This window comes from Gracilinanus agilis, chromosome 1, assembly GCF_016433145.1.
Source record: "Gracilinanus agilis isolate LMUSP501 chromosome 1, AgileGrace, whole genome shotgun sequence".
Lineage (NCBI taxonomy): Eukaryota > Metazoa > Chordata > Mammalia > Didelphimorphia > Didelphidae > Gracilinanus > Gracilinanus agilis.
This window is the reverse complement of record NC_058130.1, coordinates 17,921,816-17,942,983: the sequence shown is the minus strand read 5'-3', so window position 1 is coordinate 17,942,983 and position 21,168 is coordinate 17,921,816. Positions and strand designations below refer to the sequence as shown.

Below are 21,168 nucleotides of genomic sequence, written 5' to 3'. Positions count from 1 at the left end.
ATATATATATATATATATATATATAAAATAAATTGCAAAGTTTAACCTGCATTATTAACATTTTCTCTGTCACTTTCATGAATCTAAAAAATCAATAAAACCCTCGCTGGACCCTTGATGTGTACCACTTGCCAATCCCACGGTGTAAGGGCTCCCACTGACAAGTTAATCATCTGTCAGGTTCCAGACTCTCCAGGCTACCCTTGGACTGAGGTATTTCTGGGGGGATGCTACACAGGTTTTGTTTTCCTTCTTCTTTTCAATGGTACTGGGGAAGGGCTGAGAGGGTTGCAAAATCAGTTTCTATTCATTAAAGTATATTTTTACGTTTAAAATAAAAAGAAGAAACACTCGCCGTGTCTCCCTTGGCCACAGAGGACCTATCCAGGAACCATGGGTGGATATTGAAGGGTAGTAGCTTTGGGCTTGATTCTTCCCCATTAAAGCAAAGAGGAGAATGAGCTGCTCGATGCGGTCAGTTGATCCCTGGAGGCTGGAGGACCATTCACAGAGATGTTACATAGCCCCCGATTTGGATGAGAGGACCTCTAAGGTCTCCTCTAACTCGGAGGTTCTCTGATTCTACCGCTGTCCTTGAGAGAAGGCTCTTGGACTAAGGAGGCGTCTCCCAAATGCTGGCAGTGGCGAGCTTGCAATATTTAACGAAGCGTCCGTGAACAGAAATCACAGGCTTTACTATGTGCCGGGGAGGGAAGGAGAGGCTCCATTTTCTATCTGGGCACGAGGCACAAGGCAGGTGGGGTGTTCCCTTCGTGAGGAGGTGCTTGTGATCGCTGGCTGAGGGATTTATGGACAACTTTGGGGGAGGATGTTCTTCCTCACACACAGGGTTTTCCCAGCCCTTCGTAGAAGCAAGTAAAGGAGCAGGAAGTGTAACTGGAGGAAACGCGTGGAAAATCGACGTGAGACGTTCACAGGGACGGTCTTTGCACATTGAAATAGTGACCGTGTAAGTCAAACATGTCGTCTCTTCCAACTAACTCCAATAAGCAAAAGTAAACAAAGAAAATCCATCTTGCTCAGCAAACTTGACCGTCAGATTCATGGTCGGATGAAGGCCATAAGACGGTCTTGGAGAAAACCTGCCCTCCGTGGCAGGGGGAAGCGCCTCCTACGCCCTCTGAGCCCTGGGAGGCCTCCAGCACAGCCGCAGCTCATGCTGTCCTCAGACAAAGTAAGACGGGACATTCGGCCGGACGCTGCGTGCGGAAGGACAGAGTGTTTCTGGAATGCTGGTGTCATGCGCCCGCCATAGCCAGGATCTTTTTAAATGATCAATTGAATATCAGTTTAGCATCCCTCTAGCGGGCTCAGCAGGCTGCACCCCCACGCACGTGGAAGCGAGTTCACCTCCCCCCAAGCCTCCCCTGCTCCAGGCTGATCACGGCGGAGGGCCCATGGGGGGCCTTTGGGGCCTGGCCTGCTCCCCGACATTCTGTCTAAACAAAAATACAGCCATCCCAGGCACGGCGATCTTCCAAGCACTTTCTCTCTCCACAGCTTCTCAGATGCTCGCGGGGAGCGCGGCCCACCGGCCCGGAGCTTCTGTCCGTAAACCCCAGGCGCATGTCTGCAGCGACCCCCACCCCCACGGACGCCCCCTCCCCACTAAGCCTGGCCTAAATCACTTTCAGATTTCTGCGGTATCTTAATGACTTCAATATGGGACGCATTTCCAGCCCCTCCCCACCCACTCTCCGGCCTTCCAGCCCTTCCAGCTTTCCATGCTTCGTCTTCGCCTCTCGGTAGGGAGCCCGTCCAATAACACTGATTTGTGAGGGATTAGGAGCCACCCTATGGGAACCACAGACACACTGACTCGGACTTCAAGAGGGAAAGCGGATTCCTCGTTTTCAAGAAGTGCCCGAGCCGGAGACGCGACATGACACTGAACACGAAGGCACGACCGCCAGCTCCGGAGCCCCTCCTGCCCCGCATGGCCGTCTGAACACGCATGCCCTCACCCAGGGGCGCCGATGATCCACGGGGCACATGCCCTCCCCTGCCTCCACACAGGACAGAAGAGCCTTCCAGGACCTGCCAGGAGGCAGCGGGGACCCTGCCCAGGAGGCGGCCGGGGACCCTGCCCAGGAGGTGGCCGGGGACCCTGCCCAGGAGGCAGCGGGGGACTGAGCCCCTTCATTCCCTGACCCCAGGGTGAGGGTGGCTGCGTCTCAGTGACTCCCGACATGAGACATGATCCTGCTTTTAGAGAGGAGGAAGGCCATCACCTCATGGGGAAACACAAAGGCCTCACTCTCAGCAAATTCTTCCTTATGTTTTGTCTAAACCCTTTTCTTTATATCAGAGCCAAAGTCTATTTTGGCTTGTTCTGCTCTAAACTTCTTACTAAGACTCTTCAAAAGAACCCCGGTTTTATCGGGGGGGTCTCCCCTCCTGCCTACGTTCCAATGGCCTGTGCCTCAGCAGACAGTGAGTGTGATTTGCTGTGGCCCAAAAATCATCTGGCTGTCAACAGTTGGGTTTCGAGGCTCTTCTGACCCTGTCAGCCATTCGAGATACGGACACTCTGCCTGTCACAGGACTCAGACCCAAAGCCCTTCCGCTTTGTGGATCTGTCACAATCTGCCCTGTGCTCCTGGAGCTCGCGTCAGGCTCGCAGACACCACAAACTGCCCAGGACACTGGGACCCCGAGTCCGGCCGCTGCATTCTTTACGGTCCCCTCCAAACTTTGGAAGCGGCAGGTGCCAAAGAAAAGGGTTCCTTAGTGGGTCTCTCCCACCCCGAGATCACCAAAGAAAGCTCTTTCCTCTCTGGAGCCTCTGAACCAGCTGCAAGTCCTTCCTTCTGATGTGAAGAGCCCCAAACCAAATGATGTTCTCCCAACGGCACTGGGCCTGGTGCTAGATCATAAAGGGATGACAAATGACAGTTCCTAAAGGTCCGACATCTTTTGGGTCATCTCAGGCTTTGGCTTCGTTGTTTCGAAAACATGACACACAGTCATCCGTGCTCATTCTGCTGTTAGCCGAGACCCCTTAAAAACCAGCCAGGACCACGTTGTCCTTGCCATGATGGATTGCTTCTCATTTACTGCCCATTCTTTTCCACTCTATCGATTTCTGAATACTTTTCTGAGGGGATTTTTGGCTCTCATTCATTGGGACTCTCCCCCAGTTTGGGGCCGGTTGGCCATCTTCACTGAACTCACTAATGATAACGTGTGTTTTAAAGCCATATTTTCAACTGACTAATCACTGTGGTGTCCAGGGCGGACCAAGGCTCAGATCAGAAGGCATCCACCTGCTGTATTAGCCCCAAGTGGTACCAAATAAAGAGCAGCTGGACAGGGCCAGCTCTCTTGAAAGCTATGCTCCTCGCCTCCGACTTCATGATCCCTTTGCAGCATTTCATACTGACTCGGTGATTATTTTCCCAGCAGTTTTCCACTGTTTATTTCACTGAGCTCCATCAAGGCTACAGACCCAGAATCGCCAGGGTCATCTTTTTTTTTACTTTTTAAATGAAAGGCAATGGAAAAACTGACCAAAAAATTTGGTAGCCATTTCACCCATTTTCTTAGGAATCTGGGATATGAAACAGCAAAACCTCTTAATTAAAAAAATATTAAATAACATTTAAAATGAATATTTACTTAAATAATCCTTTCCCAGGTCTCCTCAAACATAAGTAGAGTTCCCAATTTCCCATTCCCGTGGAAAACTTGTTCCCATTTCTAACTCGGGGATCATTTCAGCAAGGCTTTCTGAATTCTATCTCATCCATATTATAGCTGTCTAAATTGAAGGCTGCCAAATAAATAAAAACGGTCCAAGTGTTCTCTCAGTGAGTGAGCGAGGATTAGCTAGTCTGATGGCTCCCTGGCACCTCTCAGACCCTCAAAAAATCATTCGCCTGCCTTCTAGGCATCAGAAGAACATAAGAAAACAACCACTAAGTGGCCACGAGAAAATCCACCTTAATTCCAGACTTTTATCATGGTTTCAGAAAAGGGGGAAGGACACTAGGCCTCAAGAAGGAGCCCAGGATCATGGGCACTTTGGACAATAAGACTCTGCGGCACGCTGCCCCTTTCACTGACATTCTCTTGAGGACCTTCCCCATGCCAGGCAGACAGAACCTTACCAAATCTTGGGAGTCCTGCTGTAATGGCAAAAAAGCAGCCTCCAGAATGGCAATCTGGTCAGCGCTGAGCTTCTGCCACAGACCGAGCAGCATGATCACCAGGTGGGTGGCACTCTTGAGCCTGGTGAAGGACCGCATGAGGTTGCTATGGTTCTCCTCGGCTGCATCCGCCAGGGCGATCACCTGCAGGGACACCAAAGGGAGAGCATCGTCAGTGGCAGAGTCCCGGCTCTAAGGCTTCATTCCCAAGCAGATGCCCATTGTGATGGAGCACAGCCCAACAGACTTGGTTTTCCATAATTATAAGCTATTTGTGCTAAGACAAATGTGCTAAGAATCTTCCCCAAACAATATGGTGACAGGACAGAAGGGCCACTTCCATGTTCACGGGGCTGCTGCTGTGCATCATACGGGGAGTCAGCCGCCAGGCATTTGCTAAGCACTGGGTAGGCACTAGGAAGACAGGAAGGATTAAAACAATCCTGCCGTGGGGAGCTTACATTCTAGCTCGGGGGGGGGGGGGGAGGTGGCAACACAGAAAAAAGGAAGTAAACATAAGCTGAGGGAACTTCACAAGGGCTGTCCGGACTGTAGAAAAGGAAATCCGGGGAGGCTTTAAGGAAGAGGAGGCACCTGAATTGAGCCAAGGTGGTAAGAGTAGGAGGTGGGGAAGAAGCACATTCCAGAAATGGGGAGCAAACAACCAGGCCCAAGGCAGGAAGGCCTCCAATGAAATGCTGTGCAAGGCCAATAGAGCCTGGCTGGGCTGTTGAGTGAATGACAGGGAGTTGTGGGCAATAATCCCAGAAAGGCAGGCTGGAATCAGATTGTGAAGGGCTCTAAATGCTAAAGAAAGGAGTTTGTATTTTATCCAAAAGCCAGTAGAGAGCCACCGGAGCTCCATGAAGAAGGGAGTGACATGGCAAGGCCAGAATGGAGAGCAGAAGAGAGCAGGGAGGCCAATGGCCGTCGGTCCTTCGGTTACTGTAATATTCTAGGTGAGAGGTGTGGGGGCCGAGCGAGGGTGGGATCTGTGAGAGGAGAGAATAAGACAGATGGAAGGCATTCTGAGGAGATGGAATTGAGACCTGGCAAGGGATTGGGAGAATAAGGGAGAGGGAAGCATCGTGGAAGTTACCGGCTTTGAGAACCTGGATGGCTGGAAGGATTGCTGTATGCCTGACAGCAAGTGTGGGAGTGGCTGCTTCTCCAGACTGTCAGGCTGATCTCAAGAATCTACCATAGTATAACTGGGCCTAAGAAGTAATGTTATCCTGGTTTCCATCACAAGGATTCCCATCAAATAAACTTCATCTGTTTTTATCATTTAAAATCCCAACTTCACGTTAATCCTTTCAGAAAAGACCGACGAGGAGTAAATAGAAATATATACCAAGGAAATACAAGGGAATTTCAAGGGCAGAGGGCTGTTCTGACTAAGGAAAAGGGGATCAGGGTAGGCCTCATACAGGGGGAGAGACCGGAATTGAGCCGAGAGAGAGGGATGAACAGAGGCATCGAGGGAAGAACTGTCCCCTGATGGGCCACGGAGCCATTTGCAACACTTTTAGGATTCCATCTGAAAGGTGGATCTTCCAACAAAAATCTGGTTGAGTCATGCCATCTTTAACACAAATGTCAGGCACTGGCCCATAGCGACCGGCGAGGGAGAGGGCTCGGGAGGGTGTGTTAGCTTTCTGTTGCCAAATCTGCTTAGGACAAAATTGGCAGGACTGAGCAGGATGGTGGGGTGTTTGAATGCTCGTGTGGAAAAAAAGAACTGAAAGCAACAATTAGATGGAGCATCCCAGCTGCCCTGGATGTTTTATTTTAACACCTCGGTGAATCCTGTGCTCATTAAAAGGAATAAACCTACTAGTCCAAGAAGCAGTGCCCATGTTCACAGGCTGTCTGTCCTGCCAGAGGGTGAGAAGCCACCGGAGAGGGATGGCTCTGAATCTGGAGGACATTAGAACAAAGTCATTGGGCAGGTTGTATAGGTCCCCAGGTGGGTGAGCTAAATTTCATTTGGGGAGGAGGAAATATGGGGGAGACACAGCTCCCGGGGCCCACAAAGAGGATGGGAGCTGGCCCTTCTAGGCTACTTTATTGCCCCCATAGTCCAGGGAGGGAGATGCTCCAAGTCTTCTTAACCCCACAGATACACAACACACTCAAACTGAATCTATATTCATAACATTTCCTCCATCACTTTCTTACGTCTAGACAACAAAACAAAAACCAAGCCCTGATCTTTGGCATCTTCCAGTTTCCAAGGCATCTGTGTTCACACTGAATTTTTTTAACAATTGTCTCTTTCAAGCTGGCTCCTGCATGCCTATACTTAGAGACAGAAAACATTACGTAAAAGGTGTATGTGTGTGGAAATGCCAATCCCTTCAAACAGAGTTGGGGGACTGAGTGTGTGGATAGGAAGCAACCCCCATAAGGTTGACTTCTGCCAAATGAGAGGAGAGGATGAGCTTTCTTTCCTTGTCTATCAAGGAATATCAGATGAATAGATAATGACACAAAGAAGAGACCTTCACTCATTTTTGCCAAACAAGTCCTTGAGGCATGACGGTCATTTTGTGATGGCTTCTGCTGCCTGAGAAGACCAACTAAGGGAAGAATTTGGAAGTCTCGAGTGGCAGTAACGTTTGGGGGTTTTCCTCATCTGGAATGATATGAAATATGGGACTGGGATTATACATTTTGATTCAGAGGGGCCCTCTGGTGTATCCCAACACCCCCACTTCTCCTTTTAGAGCTGAGGAAATGGGAAATGGAATGACTTCCTTGAGGACACTGAGATAATAAGGGCCAAGCGTAGATCCAAAACAAGGTTTCCTGACCACAAGTCCAGGCGCTTTTCCGCAACATACCATGATCTCAAAGTAAATTATAGATAAATGACGGGATGTCTCAGCCCATGGAGGCCCAAGCGTCTTCATCCAATGCACCTGTATTAGAGTGGCTATCGGGTGAAGCGATATCCCAGGACACAGCATCAGTCCTGAGTAGGCTCACCAAAAAGGAAAGATCTGGAAGGAGTCTCAGGATGTCCTGTGCCATCTTGGACTAAGCAGGGGCAATACAGAGTCAAGCACAGAAAAAGCTTATTGTCCCCCCAAAGTCCCAGAAAGAATCAAAGACCTCCTGGTGTATATCCCCCGGCGTAACATCCCCCAGCCTCCGGGAAATCGCCGGCCGCCCGCCGCATTCTCCATTTAAAGGTGCTAACAACAGCCAAGCCGGCTTGGTTATCCATGGGAGCCACTGAGCATACTCTAAGGCTGCAATCAGGGGGCTCGTTGCCACAGCTCCTGACAAGGCCCTGGGAAGTCACCTTGAACCCAGAAATAAGGCTGACCAGCTGCTAGGGCTTGGCGGTAACGTGCAGCCCTGGACTACGGCATGTGCGTGCGTGTGCATGTGCGTGTGCATGTGTGTATTCCCTAGGAACCAGAGGACTGGAGCTATCAAGGAGTTTAGGAAACAATAAATCCTAATGATTTCAAACACAATGTGCCGAGCAGTCTTGGGTTTATCCTTCCAAATTCACGGTTTCCAAATCGAATGGAAAGCCCAGAGGACATGTCCACGTCCAAGTGCCATACTGGCGGATGCCAAAGGATGAAGTGGCGCCCGCCCCCACCCAGGGAGCTGCTTGGAGGAAAAAACTGGACTGACTCATAAAAATTGGTGTGAAATTAATCCCAAATACTTCCAGCTGCCAAGACGGGCTCTAAAATTGGTTACAGGGAAGCAGCCACAGAACAGACATGAGTCACACGACTCTGAACCTGGCCAGGGCCAAAATCTTCACCCAAACTTTACTGCCCATTCTGTCATCAAGTTTGAGACCTGGGAAAGACTTTAGGGTCCATGTGGTCCAGCCCTCTCATTTTACAATAAAGGAAAGTGAGGGCCCTAAAGGCTGCGACTTGCTCTCAGTCACATGGGGAATAGGTGATGAAGCTGAGATTCTAACTCTAGGCATCAAGGACTTTCCCCTTTTCCATGCTGTCTCCCCCAGTACAGCACAAGCCCCAGACTGGGCTTAAATGGGCCTACATCTCCTCTACTGTATTCATCACAGAAAGCTATAAAGACAACTGAAGTATGAGTTATCCTCTGTCAGTCACTTAAAATTTTTCAGCCGGCATCTCCAAGTTGTTTTGTTTTGTTTTGCCCCAAAGACCCTCACCATCACTTCCCCGAATGACAGCCTCCTAACTGGTCTCCCAGAATCCAGGCTCGCCCATCTTCACTTTGTCTTGCCCACAGCTCCCAAATGGATACTTCCGAAGCACAAGCCTTAACTAGGTTATTCTCCTGATCCAAAAAGCTTCCAGAACTCCCTTTGGCCTCTCGGATAAAACATCAACTTCCATATTTGGGATGGAAATTCTCTCAAAAGCTGCCTCCCACCTGTCTGATTTCATATCCTCCTTGTCTACTCTTGGCCTCACACATTCTAAGTTTTACCATGTTACTTTCTGTTCCTTATATCTAATATTCCATTTCCCATTTCTTTACCTTTGTCCAAGCTGTCTCCCATGCCTGAAACGGTCTTCTTTCTTACTATCTTGAATCCCATTTAAGACTCTCTTTAAGACTCACCTGGAAGGGGCATCGCAGTGGCTCAGTGGATAGAGCCAGGCAGAGAGGGGAGATACTGGGTTCAATTCTGGCCTTAGACATTTCCTAGTTGGGTGACCCTGAGCAAGTCACTTACCCCCATTGCCTAGCCCTTACCACTCTTCTGCCTTGGAACCAATATACAGTACTGATTCTAAGATGGAAGATAAAGATTTTAAAAATACTCACTTAGAGGAATACCTCCTATATTATTAGGCTTTCTCTGATCCCCCAAGTTGTTAGTGGAACAATCCCCAAATTATTTATCTTTTATTTTTATTTTATTTATCAGTATATGTATAGTATCTATCATCTGGGAGAATATAATCCTGAAGCAAAATGCCTAGACCAGTGTCTATTCAACTGATTTGAATCTAAGAAAATTAAACCATTTTTAAAGGATGGACATTTTTAAAAATTTTCCATAAAACATTAGTTTTTTTGTTTTTTGCTATTGTCATTCTAAACAATTCAAAATTAATAGAAAAATCCATCTCATCACAGATTTTTCTATTTAGAACCAAAAGACAAGATTAAAACGAGCCTGTTCCCTCTTCTGAAGATGCACTAAAAAGTAACCACTTAAAATTTTTCTCTTACCCTCAAACTAGAATATATTTAGTAGTCTGGAAGAGAACAATCTCTCTTCAATAACTTACATCCTTTTATCAGTAGGACCGCAGTTAAGCTTGGCTCTGAAGCCAATTTCATCACCAGTAAAATTAAACTTCTCAAGGAGAAGTTACAGCTTTCCTAGGTTTCAAGCCTCTAGAAAGCTGAGCTAACTTCACTTTTATTCATCCTTCCTGGGTGTCTCCATCTGAAAAATAGAATCCATTTGCTTGGAAAAGTTAAAGATAATTCCAGAAATATAAAATATAATATGGGGTATGTCGTAGAAGGAAGCCATAGGCAGGGAAGTAGCTTGCCCCAGGCTCCCATCCCAGCTCTGTCACTAACTACATATCTTTTGATCAAGTCAGTTTTCCCACTGTGGTCCTCAGTTTATTCATCTGTAAAACACAAGGGTTGGGCTAGATGACTGCTATGTTTTCTTCAGTCTTAGCACTCAACGGTTTTAGATTCAGATGGATGTCACCATGGTTCTTTCTGCTGTTCTGCATTCTCCAGCTCATGGAGATGCCTCTAATTACAGACTGGGATATTGTGGGAGGCATGGCCAGAGAGCAATTCACCCCATAAAAATCTGGGGCTTTAGTAAACCAAAAGCTCAGGGAGAGTCAACAATGGTTGGCCAAGAAAGGCAATCCAACTTGGGAGGCTACATTACAAGAAGCTTAGTGTCCTAGATCTCTCTTCCCACTGTCCTCTGCCCTGATGCCTCCCATTCCCAGCCCCTATCTTCCCTCTCACTGAAAAGGGCAACCCCATCCTTGGGGTCCCAGAGGCTCACATCTCAGGCGACACCTGGGACTCCCCACTCTCTCAGCTGCCATATCCAATATGATGCCAAGACTCATCGATTTCCTCTCTGCAGCATCTCTCCAGGATGCCCCCTGCTCTACTCTGACACTGCCCCAGCAATGGTACAAGCCCTCATCTCCTCACACCTGGACTGTTACAACAGCTGTTGGTAGGTCTGCCAGCCTCCGGGTTCTCCAACCTGTCCTCTATTCAGCCACTAATGTGATTCTCTAATCATTTTACCCTTCACTCAATAAATATCAATGGTTTCCTGTTGCCTTCAGGTCAAATAAAATATGCTGTATTTGGCATTCAAAGCCCTTCATAACCCAGCCCTACTTTTCCAGTCTTCTTACGCCGCACTCTCCAACATATCCTCTCAATCCTGGGACACTGCCTGCCTGGCTATTTCTTAAAAAAAAAAAAACTCTTTACCTCCCATTTTGGGGCATTTTCTCTGGCTGTTCCTAATGCCTGAAATGTTCTCTCTCCTCCACTCTGACTACTGACCTCCCTGGATACCTTTAAGTCCCAACCAGAATCTCAACTTCTTACAGGATGCCTTTCCCGACCTCTTAATTTTAGTGCCTTCCTTCTGCTAACCCATTTCCTACTAATCCTATATTTCTAGTGCTTTGTGTCTTTTCATTATTTCCTATTTTTATTCTGCATATAGCTTGCTTTGTATATTTTTATTTGCATGTTGCTTACTTCATTAAATTGTAAACTCCTTGAGGGCAAAGATGTCATTTGCCTCTTTTTTTTGAATCCGTAGCACTTTGCCCAATGCCCGACACATAGTAGGCACTTAAAATTGTTTACTGATGATTGACTGATCAGACTACATTTGGAATATTGTGCTCATTGCTGAGTAGTATAGTTGAAAAGGGGCAATAAGCAAGAGAACAACCAGAAGAAAGTAACTAAAATGATGGCGGGTCTGGAGTTCATGATATAATAGGAGTAGCTGAAGGAATTGGGGATGCTTGGCTGGGAGAAGAGAAGATTCAGGGGAGAGGTGATAAGCTATCATCTTTCTGTAGCCTAAGGGGTGTCACCCAAAGAGGCATCTAATTTGCCCTCCCTGGCCAGACTAGGTAGACTGAAGAGTAATGATTGTAAATGGTAAATTTAGACTTGAAATCTAATCTAGAAAAACATCCCAAAGTGGAATGAAATGGGAAACTGGTCCTCTTCTCACTAGAGGTAGGTGATTTCTTGGGTGAGTTGATATGGTGAAGACAATATTCTTAAATGGAGCAATGTGGAATAGAGGGTCCCGCCCAATCCTGTGCCTCCGTGTTCCTGAAATACCACCCGGGAGTTTTCATGTCTAAAATCAGTCAAGAATCATTAACATTCTAGGATTGTTGGGAGCTAACAAAGAGAAGAAGGAGGGGATTTGGAAGACATGTGGACTCAAAATTACCACCCCAATGCAACTACCAACAATTTGGAAATAGGCCCTGAACAAGGACACATGACAAAACCAGTGGAAATGTGTGTCGGCCATGGGTGGGGGGAGTGCGGGGGGTGAAGGGGAAAGGAGGAGCATGAATCATGTAACCATGTTAAAAATGAATATTAATAAATGTTAAAAAATGAAAGGAAAAAAAAACAACACCAAAGAAATGGAAGGGATTGTCAGTATAATCTAGAGATGGTATTTTTCTCATAGACATCATATGTATGAGATATATATATATATATAAAGTTACCTTCTTATGATGTTATTCTCTGCTATATCATATTACATATTTATAAAGTGAATTAGCTACAATAAAAAGTTTGATAACTTAGGTAGCTGTCCACTGTTATGTACTTTTGAATTAGGTTGTCATCAAGGTGTATATTTTTTCCTCTACTGGGTTTTTAGATTTTCCACATATTCTTTCTTATTCTCTTTCCATGCAAAAGTAACACTTGGCTATTTCTGTTCTGCCTTTCCTAATATATAAAAAATATTTGGATGAATTCACCACCAGGAACAAAGTCAGGAAGAGGTTTGGTGAATCCCGCCATGGCCAACCCAACACATCACCGAAAGGCAGGGGCAGGGAACCCAGGCAGTCAACATAAAAAAAAAAAAAAAAAAAAAAACCCAAAGCTTTAGGGAATCCGGTTGAGTCAGACCAACGTTGAAACTCCCCGATACTCTGTATTTTGGCTTCCCGGTCCAGTATGGATCTCCTCTATTTGAGAAATCTTCCACCAAGTCTTCGGTCCTTTGACTTCTGTTACTATGCAGATATCCTGGTAGCCACTGGCTTTTCAATTTTTATTTGCTTTCTTACAGCTCTTCTCTTACCTCCTCTTCCTCAAGTAGGGCCTCTCCTCCCCACCTGGGGGCTTGCCTTTTCTTTTTTTTTTTTAATGTCAAGTCCTATCCTGAGCAGGACTAGACAATAACATTAAGGAAGAATGGTTCTTCTGCAAACTCCTTGTAGCATGATACCGTCTCCTGCCCCCAAACTGACATACTGTAGCTTATCATTTATCTTTGTTGGCTTTGGGCCAGCAGTCATTCGATGTGACAAGGCTTGTTTTCTAGCCAAGCTTAATTAATTTTGGAGTGAGATTTCAGGAGACACAGTATCAAATGTTTTACTAAAAGCTATATAAATCGTATTTACTAGGTTCTCTTCATCCATTAATTTACTCCTTTTATTTTCCTTTTACAAGACATAACTTTGGGATGAATTGTTCTCTAGAAATCTCCTGTGACATATTACTCCCTGAGAAAGACATAGTTATTCTTTTTGCATTATTCAGAAAGTTAGAAAATAAGTCACTTTAAAAATAGAACAAGGAAGCAGATTCGAGATCCCAAATTAAAGAATAAAAGCTCAGCTATTTCCCAACTCATGTGTCCATCATGGAGCCTTGACTTTACCAAAACTTTGCACCTAGTGAATAACCAATCAGGTACCTCGATTACAATAAAGCCTAAAAGTCAGCACAAGGAAAAGGGAAACGTTCACTCTGCCTTACAACACTCTAAACCACTGACAAGGGCTCTATTCTTACAGAGCCCACATGAGGTGTCGTGCCAACAAGAGAAGTGTCTCCTGGTGTGTGTGTGTGTGTGTCTGTCTGTCTGTCTGTCTGTGTCTGTCTGTGTGTCTGTACACGCACACACCATCTACTCTTTTCTAAATATCTCTCCTCATTAGCAATAGCCATCTCAAGGGCACCAGAGTCTCTCACCTCTCCACCAGGAGGAGAAGAGGGTGATTTGTCTTCTGTCCTTTAGAAAAGAGGTGGGAGGGATGGATATTCAGGGAAGATCGGTGATTCTGGAATAAAGGCTTGCTGAGCCCTTTTCGGGGCTGCTTCCCCCTTGTGCCACCCAGATCTCACCAGGGGCTCCAGGCACACGAGCTGCACCCGGGTAAGCCATCTCTGAAGACGGGCTACAACAGGCCTCAAATCCATAGGTGACTTAGGGAGGCGTCCTACTCCTGCATCCAGAGGTTGAAAGGGCTAGTGAACATGCACCCTGGGGATCTGCTAAAGGAATTGGGAATACTGAGCATGCAGGTGACATTATAATGACCGAAAGTGTCTGAGGATTGTCATGTGAAAGGTCCGACTGACCCAATAAACGTAGACATAGACAAAAGTTGCAAAAAGGCAATTGTAGACTTTGGCTGGGACATCTTAAATACAAACTGTTATAATGTGGAAATGTTAAATGAAGAAGACATAAGTATCCATGGATAAGTTGACTTAAGAGGTGAATTTTACCCTTTTCATAAAATGTATTCACCAAATGGACAAGTAACTCAATCAGCCAAATGGAAACTAACACCATTTTTTTTTTGGTTAACTTTGTGCTAAAAATAAAATTATTCCCAAACTAACTTCTATTTTTACCTTTTTCTCCCCTTTTTTCTGGCTGACCAAATTTTTACCCCTTTCCATAAAGCTACCTATAGTAAAATGAAATCCTAGTCTTAAAACAATAATTAATGGAATCAAGTTGTAAAAAAGAAGAATGAATATTCTCTGGACTATGGTTACTTATACAACAGTTCGCTCTTAAATTTCAACTGTATGGTTGGCAATGTCATAGCTCATTTTACAAGCCATAGAGAATTCTGGGGACTTCCCTTTCCAAAATCAACATCAATGAGATTTGATCTGAATGGTTTCTAAGTTTAGAAACCCTTTTATTAATGTTGCATATGGCATTCCTACATAAAGACATTTTAATAATTACATAGCTGACCGCATGGCCCTGAATGCCATCTCCCATGTACAAAAATGATAGATGGATTGGGTGGGTGTCCACCAAAGCATTTAATTAGCTTAGTGGGTGGCTTGTAAGACACACAATTACATGTCTACATAAATTCAACTATTTAGCCATCTGGGCTAACTTTCTTTCTATTCTGGACACAGTAGTTGACAAATTCTTGACTTGCCTTAAAGATCATTATATTCTCTAAAAGGAAAAAAAGTTAAGAGGAGCTGTTATTCTAGACTAAATTTTAATGAACAAAGACAGTAGCCAGAGGAGAAATGATAGCAACCTTGGGAGGAAATGACCACATCATTCTGGAGGTGATAAGGAGAGCATTTCCACTGAAGACGATGATAAGAAAACATATAGCCAAGCCCAGCAAAGATTGAAAATGATGCCATATGAAAAAGGTCAATAAAACTGGTAAACTCATTTTCTAATCCAAGAGGCATAAAGCCAACCCAAGCTCTGATATTTGGCCAGGGTCTGCCACAGCTTCAGGAGAACAAAGCCAGACTTAGTTAGCGAATGCACACAGCCCGTGTTGGGGTAGAAGCTAGCACCTAAGCTAGGGCATCAGAAGAAGGGGATTACAAGAGAGGGCACTGTATGGTCTTAGCTCCAGGCTTACTTAGTTTTCTGTCTCAGGCCAGGTTTGAGGAAAAGAGCCAGAAGGGAAAACAAGAACCAGATCCACATTCAAACTGTAGCAGGTCAGCCACAGAGACAAACTGGATAGGGATCAGGACCAGTTAAGGCCAGTTCAACCCAGCCAAGAACCCAGGAAAAAGTCTCAATGTAGAAGCTACAACTCTAGACAGAGATAGGAGGAAAACCAAACCAACCCATACTTTATCTACAGTGAAAAAAATATTAATTAAGGGTTAAGAAAAATTCAAGAGATAAACCTGGAAGATAAGAGTAAATGGTCTATAAGTATAAGTATAGGCTTTCAAAAATGGCTTGGGATGCAAGAACTAATGTGGCTGAAAGAAATGGAGCAAGAGCTAAAAAATGAACATATAACTCTTGAGGAAAAAACTGGAAGGAAAGCAAACAGTTCAGAACAAAAGGGGAAAACATGACCCAAGGAGAATATTTCTGAAAAAAAGAATGGAGCAGAACAAAGATCAATGCTTCAATTTGCAACCAAGATATGAGAACCAAGGTCAAAAGACTGAACAATTAGAAAGAATGCGTGAGGCATCTATGATCAAAAACAACTGATTGAGGAAAAAAGAAGAGATAATCCCAGGAAACCATGACCAAACAAAACACCTGGATGCAACATTTCTAAAAAGAATATTGCCCAAATTCAGTCAAACTAGAGAGCCAAGTGAAAATACAAAGAATCCATTCATCACCTCCTGAATGAAACACAAAATTGAAAACACCCAGGAATGTCATAGCCAAAATCCAGTTTCCTGGTCAAAGAAAAACTACTAAACGCATTTGGAAGTGCTCAAATATCCAGCAACCCTCAGAGTCAGGATCACATGAGACTATGGTACCAATTACAATAAAGGAGAGGAAATCTTGGAATGTGATACAAAAACGGGAAAAGGAAAAGAAAAGAATATCTTATTGTGAAAAACTGAAGAAGTAACTCAACACAGTAAAAATGGATCTTTAACAGGAATTTCAAAAATTCCTGATGAAAATAATCAAAGCTGGGTAGAATATTTGAAATATATGAAGGAGACAAACAATTCTAGGAAGGTAAATACATTTGGCCAACCAGAAAGGGTCTAAATGATGACTGAATGCTTCTCTTCTAACAGGAAAATGTGTCCCTTCAAAATGGAGCTATCTTCTAGGGGTCAGGGAATGAATAAAGAATAAAAGGATGCTATTCCCCATTACATAAGTCATGAAAGAATATGAACAGTTCTAAAAACAACTGTAAAGTATTCACACCTATATGAAAAAATGCCTCAAATCACTAATAATAAGAGAAATGCAAATCAAAACAACCCTGAGGTTTCATCTAACATCCAGCAAATAAGAAAGGATTACCAAAAAATAGCAACAGTGTGGGAGGAGTTATGGGAAGATGATAGGCAGAAATAATGCAAATTGGAGTGGGTTTTAAGAACTGAATGGAACTTTGGTCTACAAGGAATGTCAAAACACTTAGTGAATCTGGCTAGAAAGTATACTTTTATCAAGGAGTTTCTGTTCTCCTGGTCCCTTCTCCTACATAGGTCACTGTGTCACTTACAAGGCAATCCATGAAGAGTCATCTTTGATAGACACATTAAAATGTGTGGAAATTTGTAAGCCTGAGTTATAGACCCTGAGAAATAATGAAGTGACCAATGTCGGATGCTGGGCTATGACTCTAGAAATCAAATATAAACTAAAGAATTAGACCTATTGCCAAAACAATACTTCTGTGCTTAAATCACAAGGTCTGTGTTGGAGAAGCCCACATGAAGACCAAATTGTTAGCACTATGATTGATTTCCCTGTCCCATTAAACTCTGGGGCGCCCTGCATTCTAAGGTTTAGGCCTATGTTACAGATCTCGGATTCCTCCTCATCCTCTTGGTACAGAGTAATGTTTATTTTACAAAAGCCTGCAGTTTTCTTGCCCCAAGCTCTAAGCAATTTAACAGAGTATTACAGAATAACACAGTAAGATGATAGCCTGAGAATAAGACTGCCCAGTAGGATGGTGATTTGTAAAAACTCTGACCATGGGAATATAGTCTATAGTGAACAGTTTCCAAGGAAGAGAGGGAGGGAGAGAGGGATTAATGACTTTTTTTTTTTTTTGCAAATTACTCTGAATTAGATTATTTCTTAGTCTTGCCACTAACAAGAAAATCAACAGTACTCTCATCAAAAAGTCCCCTTCAGGAAGCAACAAATTGGGGAAAAATCTTTATAACAAAAACTCAGACAAAGGTCTAATTACTCAAACATACAAGGAGCTAAATCAATTGTACAAAAAATCAAGCCATTCCCCAATCGATAAATGGGCAAGGGACATCAATAGGCAATTTTCAGATAAAGAAATCAAAACTATCAATAAGCACATGAGAAAGTGTTCTAAATCGCTAATAATTAGAGAAATGCAAATCAAAACAACTCTGAGGTATCACCTCACACCTTGCAGATTGGCTAACATTACAGCAAAGGAAAGTAATAAATGTTGGAGGGGATATGGCAAAATTGGGACATTAATGCATTGCTGGTGGAGTTGTGAATTGGTCTAACCATTCTGGATGGCAATTTGGAACTATGCCCAACAGGGTGCTAAAAGACTGCCTGCCCTTTGATCCAGTCATACCATTGCTGGGTTTATATCCCAAAGAGATCATAGGGAAAAAGACTTGTACAAAAATATTTATAGCCGCACTATTTGTGGTTGCAAAAAAATGGAAAATGAGGGGGTGTCCATCAAATGGGGAATGGCTGAACAAACTGTGTATCTGTTGGTGATGGAATATTATTGTGTTCAAAGGAATAATGAACTGGAGGAATTCCATGTAAACTGGAATGATCTCCAGGAACTGATGCAGAGTGAAAGGAGAACATTGTACACAGAGACTGAAACACTGTGGCACAATCAAATGTAATGGACTTCTCTACTAGCAGCAATGCAGTGATCCAGAACAATTCTGAGAGACTTATGGTAAAGAACACTATCCACATTCAGAGGAAGAACCGTGGGAGTAGAAACACAGAAGAAAAACAGCTGCTTGATCACATGGGTCAATGGGGATATGATTGGGGATGTAGACTCTAAACGATCACCCTAGTGATATCAATAATATGGAATTAGGTCTTGATCAGTAGAATTGTGCATTGGCTATGGGGAGGGTGGGGGGAAACTTTGCGGGGAGGGAAAGAACATGAATCATGTAACCATGGAAAAATATTCTAAAAAATAAAAAATAGAAATTTTTAAAAGTCTCCTTCAGGATGTATGACAATATATGTGCTGAATATCAGCCAAAGTTCTCATTTGAGAAGTCAACTTTGTAGCCCTAGGCTGGCTACCAACTGGTAGCTATATTCATCTCCAGAGCTGAGATATGTCATCAGTGGTCCAACCACTACTAAAATAAAAGCCATCTTTGTAAAGCCACTGATGCAGATGCCAATTATGCTTTCTACATGGGAGAGTGTATACTGCTGAGGAAAGCATACAATTAGAGAAAGGGAAGATTTGCAGGCCCTGTGGTAGAAGCCATAGCCTAACCCCTCTCCTGCTTTCTACACAAATTTTCCTTACAAGGTTTTGAGATCTGACTGCCTCAGGGGACTAAAGGCTGAGCCTGTGGGGATCATTTCCCAAAGTAACCTGAGCACAAGGCAGCCCCAGCAGCTCCAGACCGGCCATGCCTGGCTAAAGGATGACTTCAGCGAAGAAGTCTCCCTTGGCTGAATCAGCTGAGGAGGCCTCAAGGCCTACCTCTGTAGGAAAGTCAGTGTTACTCTCTTTGTCAACTGTAGACTGATCTCGTTTCCCATTTTGTTCTAAGTGAGTTAGGCCAAGCTCAGAGCAGGTCCTCCAAGGATTCTTCTGCCGAAGAGACAAGTAAACATCAGGATCATCAGTTCTCGAACTTTTCAGTGTGGAACAATTCTTTAAAGTACCTGAGGTGGGGATTTTATTGGGGATGTAGACACTAAATGATAACTCTAGTCCAACTGTCAATAATAAGGAATTAGGCCTTGATCAATGATACATGTAAAACCCAGTGGAATTGTGCATTGGCTAAGGGGGGCTATGGGGGTTCAGGGGAGAGGGAAAGAACATGAAATATGTAACTAGGGGAAAATATTCAAAATAATTTTTTTAAATTTAAAATAAATAAAAATAAAAGTAAAGTCCCTGAGGCCAGCCTCCCAAAGAATTTCTGCTTCTGGGTTATTTGACCAACACTAACTGTTAGCAATGAAAATGTCTTAGCATTCCGGTGCAAAGTCTTGATGTCATGGATCCTGAAAGGCTCTGGGGGCTCGCACAGCCCTTCAGGACAGGGCTGTGTCTCTACTCATTTTAAAGATCTTTTAGGAATGGGGATGTCCTAGTTCCCATCAGAAGTCTGATTGTTTCCTCTTCTCATGAGTGAAGGAGTCTTTTATTAGGTCCCTCTTGTTATTTAGTCATTTCAATCCTGTCTGACTCTTTGTGACCCTATTCCGGGTTTTCTTGCCTAAGCTACAGGGAAGGTTTGCCGTTTGCTTCTCTGGATCATTTTATAGAAGAGGAAATTGAGGCAAACAAGGTTAAGTGAATGGCCCAGGGTCACACAGCTAGTAAGTGTCTGACATGGGATTTGAACTGAGATTCCCAAAATTAACTGGATTCCTGCCTCGGGTCCAGAGTCCATCTGCTGAGCCACCTAGATGCCTCCAAACATACTGTGGCCTGCTCCTGCCCATCATCTGGCTCCCAACCATTTCCTACTCCAGCGCTCACCATGGGATGGAACCAATGAAGCCTGGGCTCCCTGAGGCACTGCCAGCAGATGCCCCAGCTCGGGCAGAGCCTATCCTGCTGGAAAAGCTGGTGACAGACTGACAGACAAACTAGGCTGCTGTCCAAGGACCAGCCAGCTGAGTGTGGACAGGCTCATCGCCAGATGAGGAACGTTTGGGCATGTTCTTCTTCATCGTCCAATGTCTACCCGGCAACAGGATGGTGGATCGGGGGAAGAACACTGGCCTTCAGGAGTCGCAGGACCAGGGACCAGACTTGGATCTGTCATTTGGTCACCTGCTGACCTGAAGCATCGAGCCTTTTCAGAAACTGCTGCATTTCTGTCTTGAGATCCCCCCACAGGCCAGTGCCTCACACATAGGAGAAGCTTTGGAGTGTGCCACCATCGCCTTTACCGGTGAGGACACTACAGAGGTGCTGACCTGCCCCCAGGCTCACTGCTACTGAGTCCATGAGCCAGGCCTCTACCCCTGGTCCAGGGCTCTGTCCTTGACCCCCCATGGCTCTGGCCTCCCTTGCTAGGCCCACTTATACCAAGCCTTTACATGAAAAAAATGACAATCAGAGGCTCCTAGAGCCACTGTCTGATACCAGCTCTCACTTTCGCCCCATCCAGAAACAAACCGGTCCTGTCTGGAGGACTCTCCTAATTTTCTGCCTGTGCCTGCCTGATGGAGCTGGCCCAACAACGGATAACATGGATCATTTTTCTCCCACCTCCAGATAGCTGAAATGGGCTATACACAGGCGGGCACCCTGTCTGCCCGCCCAGGCCCTGGTTATGGGCTGCCGGCAAACAATTCACCTTCTATTTCGCTCACGCCCAATCAGACAGGTGTCCCTGTTTAAATCTGAAGACTCTAATATGCCCTATTCTAAGGAAATCTGAACCTGTTTCCAGAGTCTACCCAAGTGGGGAAAGATTCCCATCGCCCAGTAAACGATCCTCACACCCACTTTTTGTTTTCAGTCCTGGTATTAGTATCAGAAAATGTGATAAGGTGTGGAGCTTGGATAAAGTGACAGATGCCGCATTGGCCAGTCAAGGAAGCTGGCTAAAAACTCTCCCAGGGCAGCGAGAGCCTCTTGGCACTACTATGATGCCACTTGGCTGGTAACAAAGATTCAGGTTCCTCTTTATCTCCTCAGTTCTCAGGGACAGGGTCTTTATTTCTTCATGTGTATACACTAGAATCTCAACTAACTCCTCTCTCTCTCTCTCTCTCTCTCTCTCTCTCTCTCTCTCTCTCTCTTACTCTCTCTTA

General features: G+C 44.7%; 1 protein-coding gene across 1 annotated transcript in view; it reads right to left on the bottom strand.

The window, feature by feature from the left end:
• Window positions 1-21,168, bottom strand: part of BBS9 (Bardet-Biedl syndrome 9) — a 309,955-nt gene that overhangs the window by 77,160 nt on the left and 211,627 nt on the right. Inside the window, exon 18 of the mRNA XM_044675618.1 lies at window positions 4,131-4,313. Within this exon, the coding sequence (XP_044531553.1) occupies window positions 4,131-4,313 (183 nt within the window). The remainder of the gene's footprint in view (window positions 1-4,130; window positions 4,314-21,168) is intronic.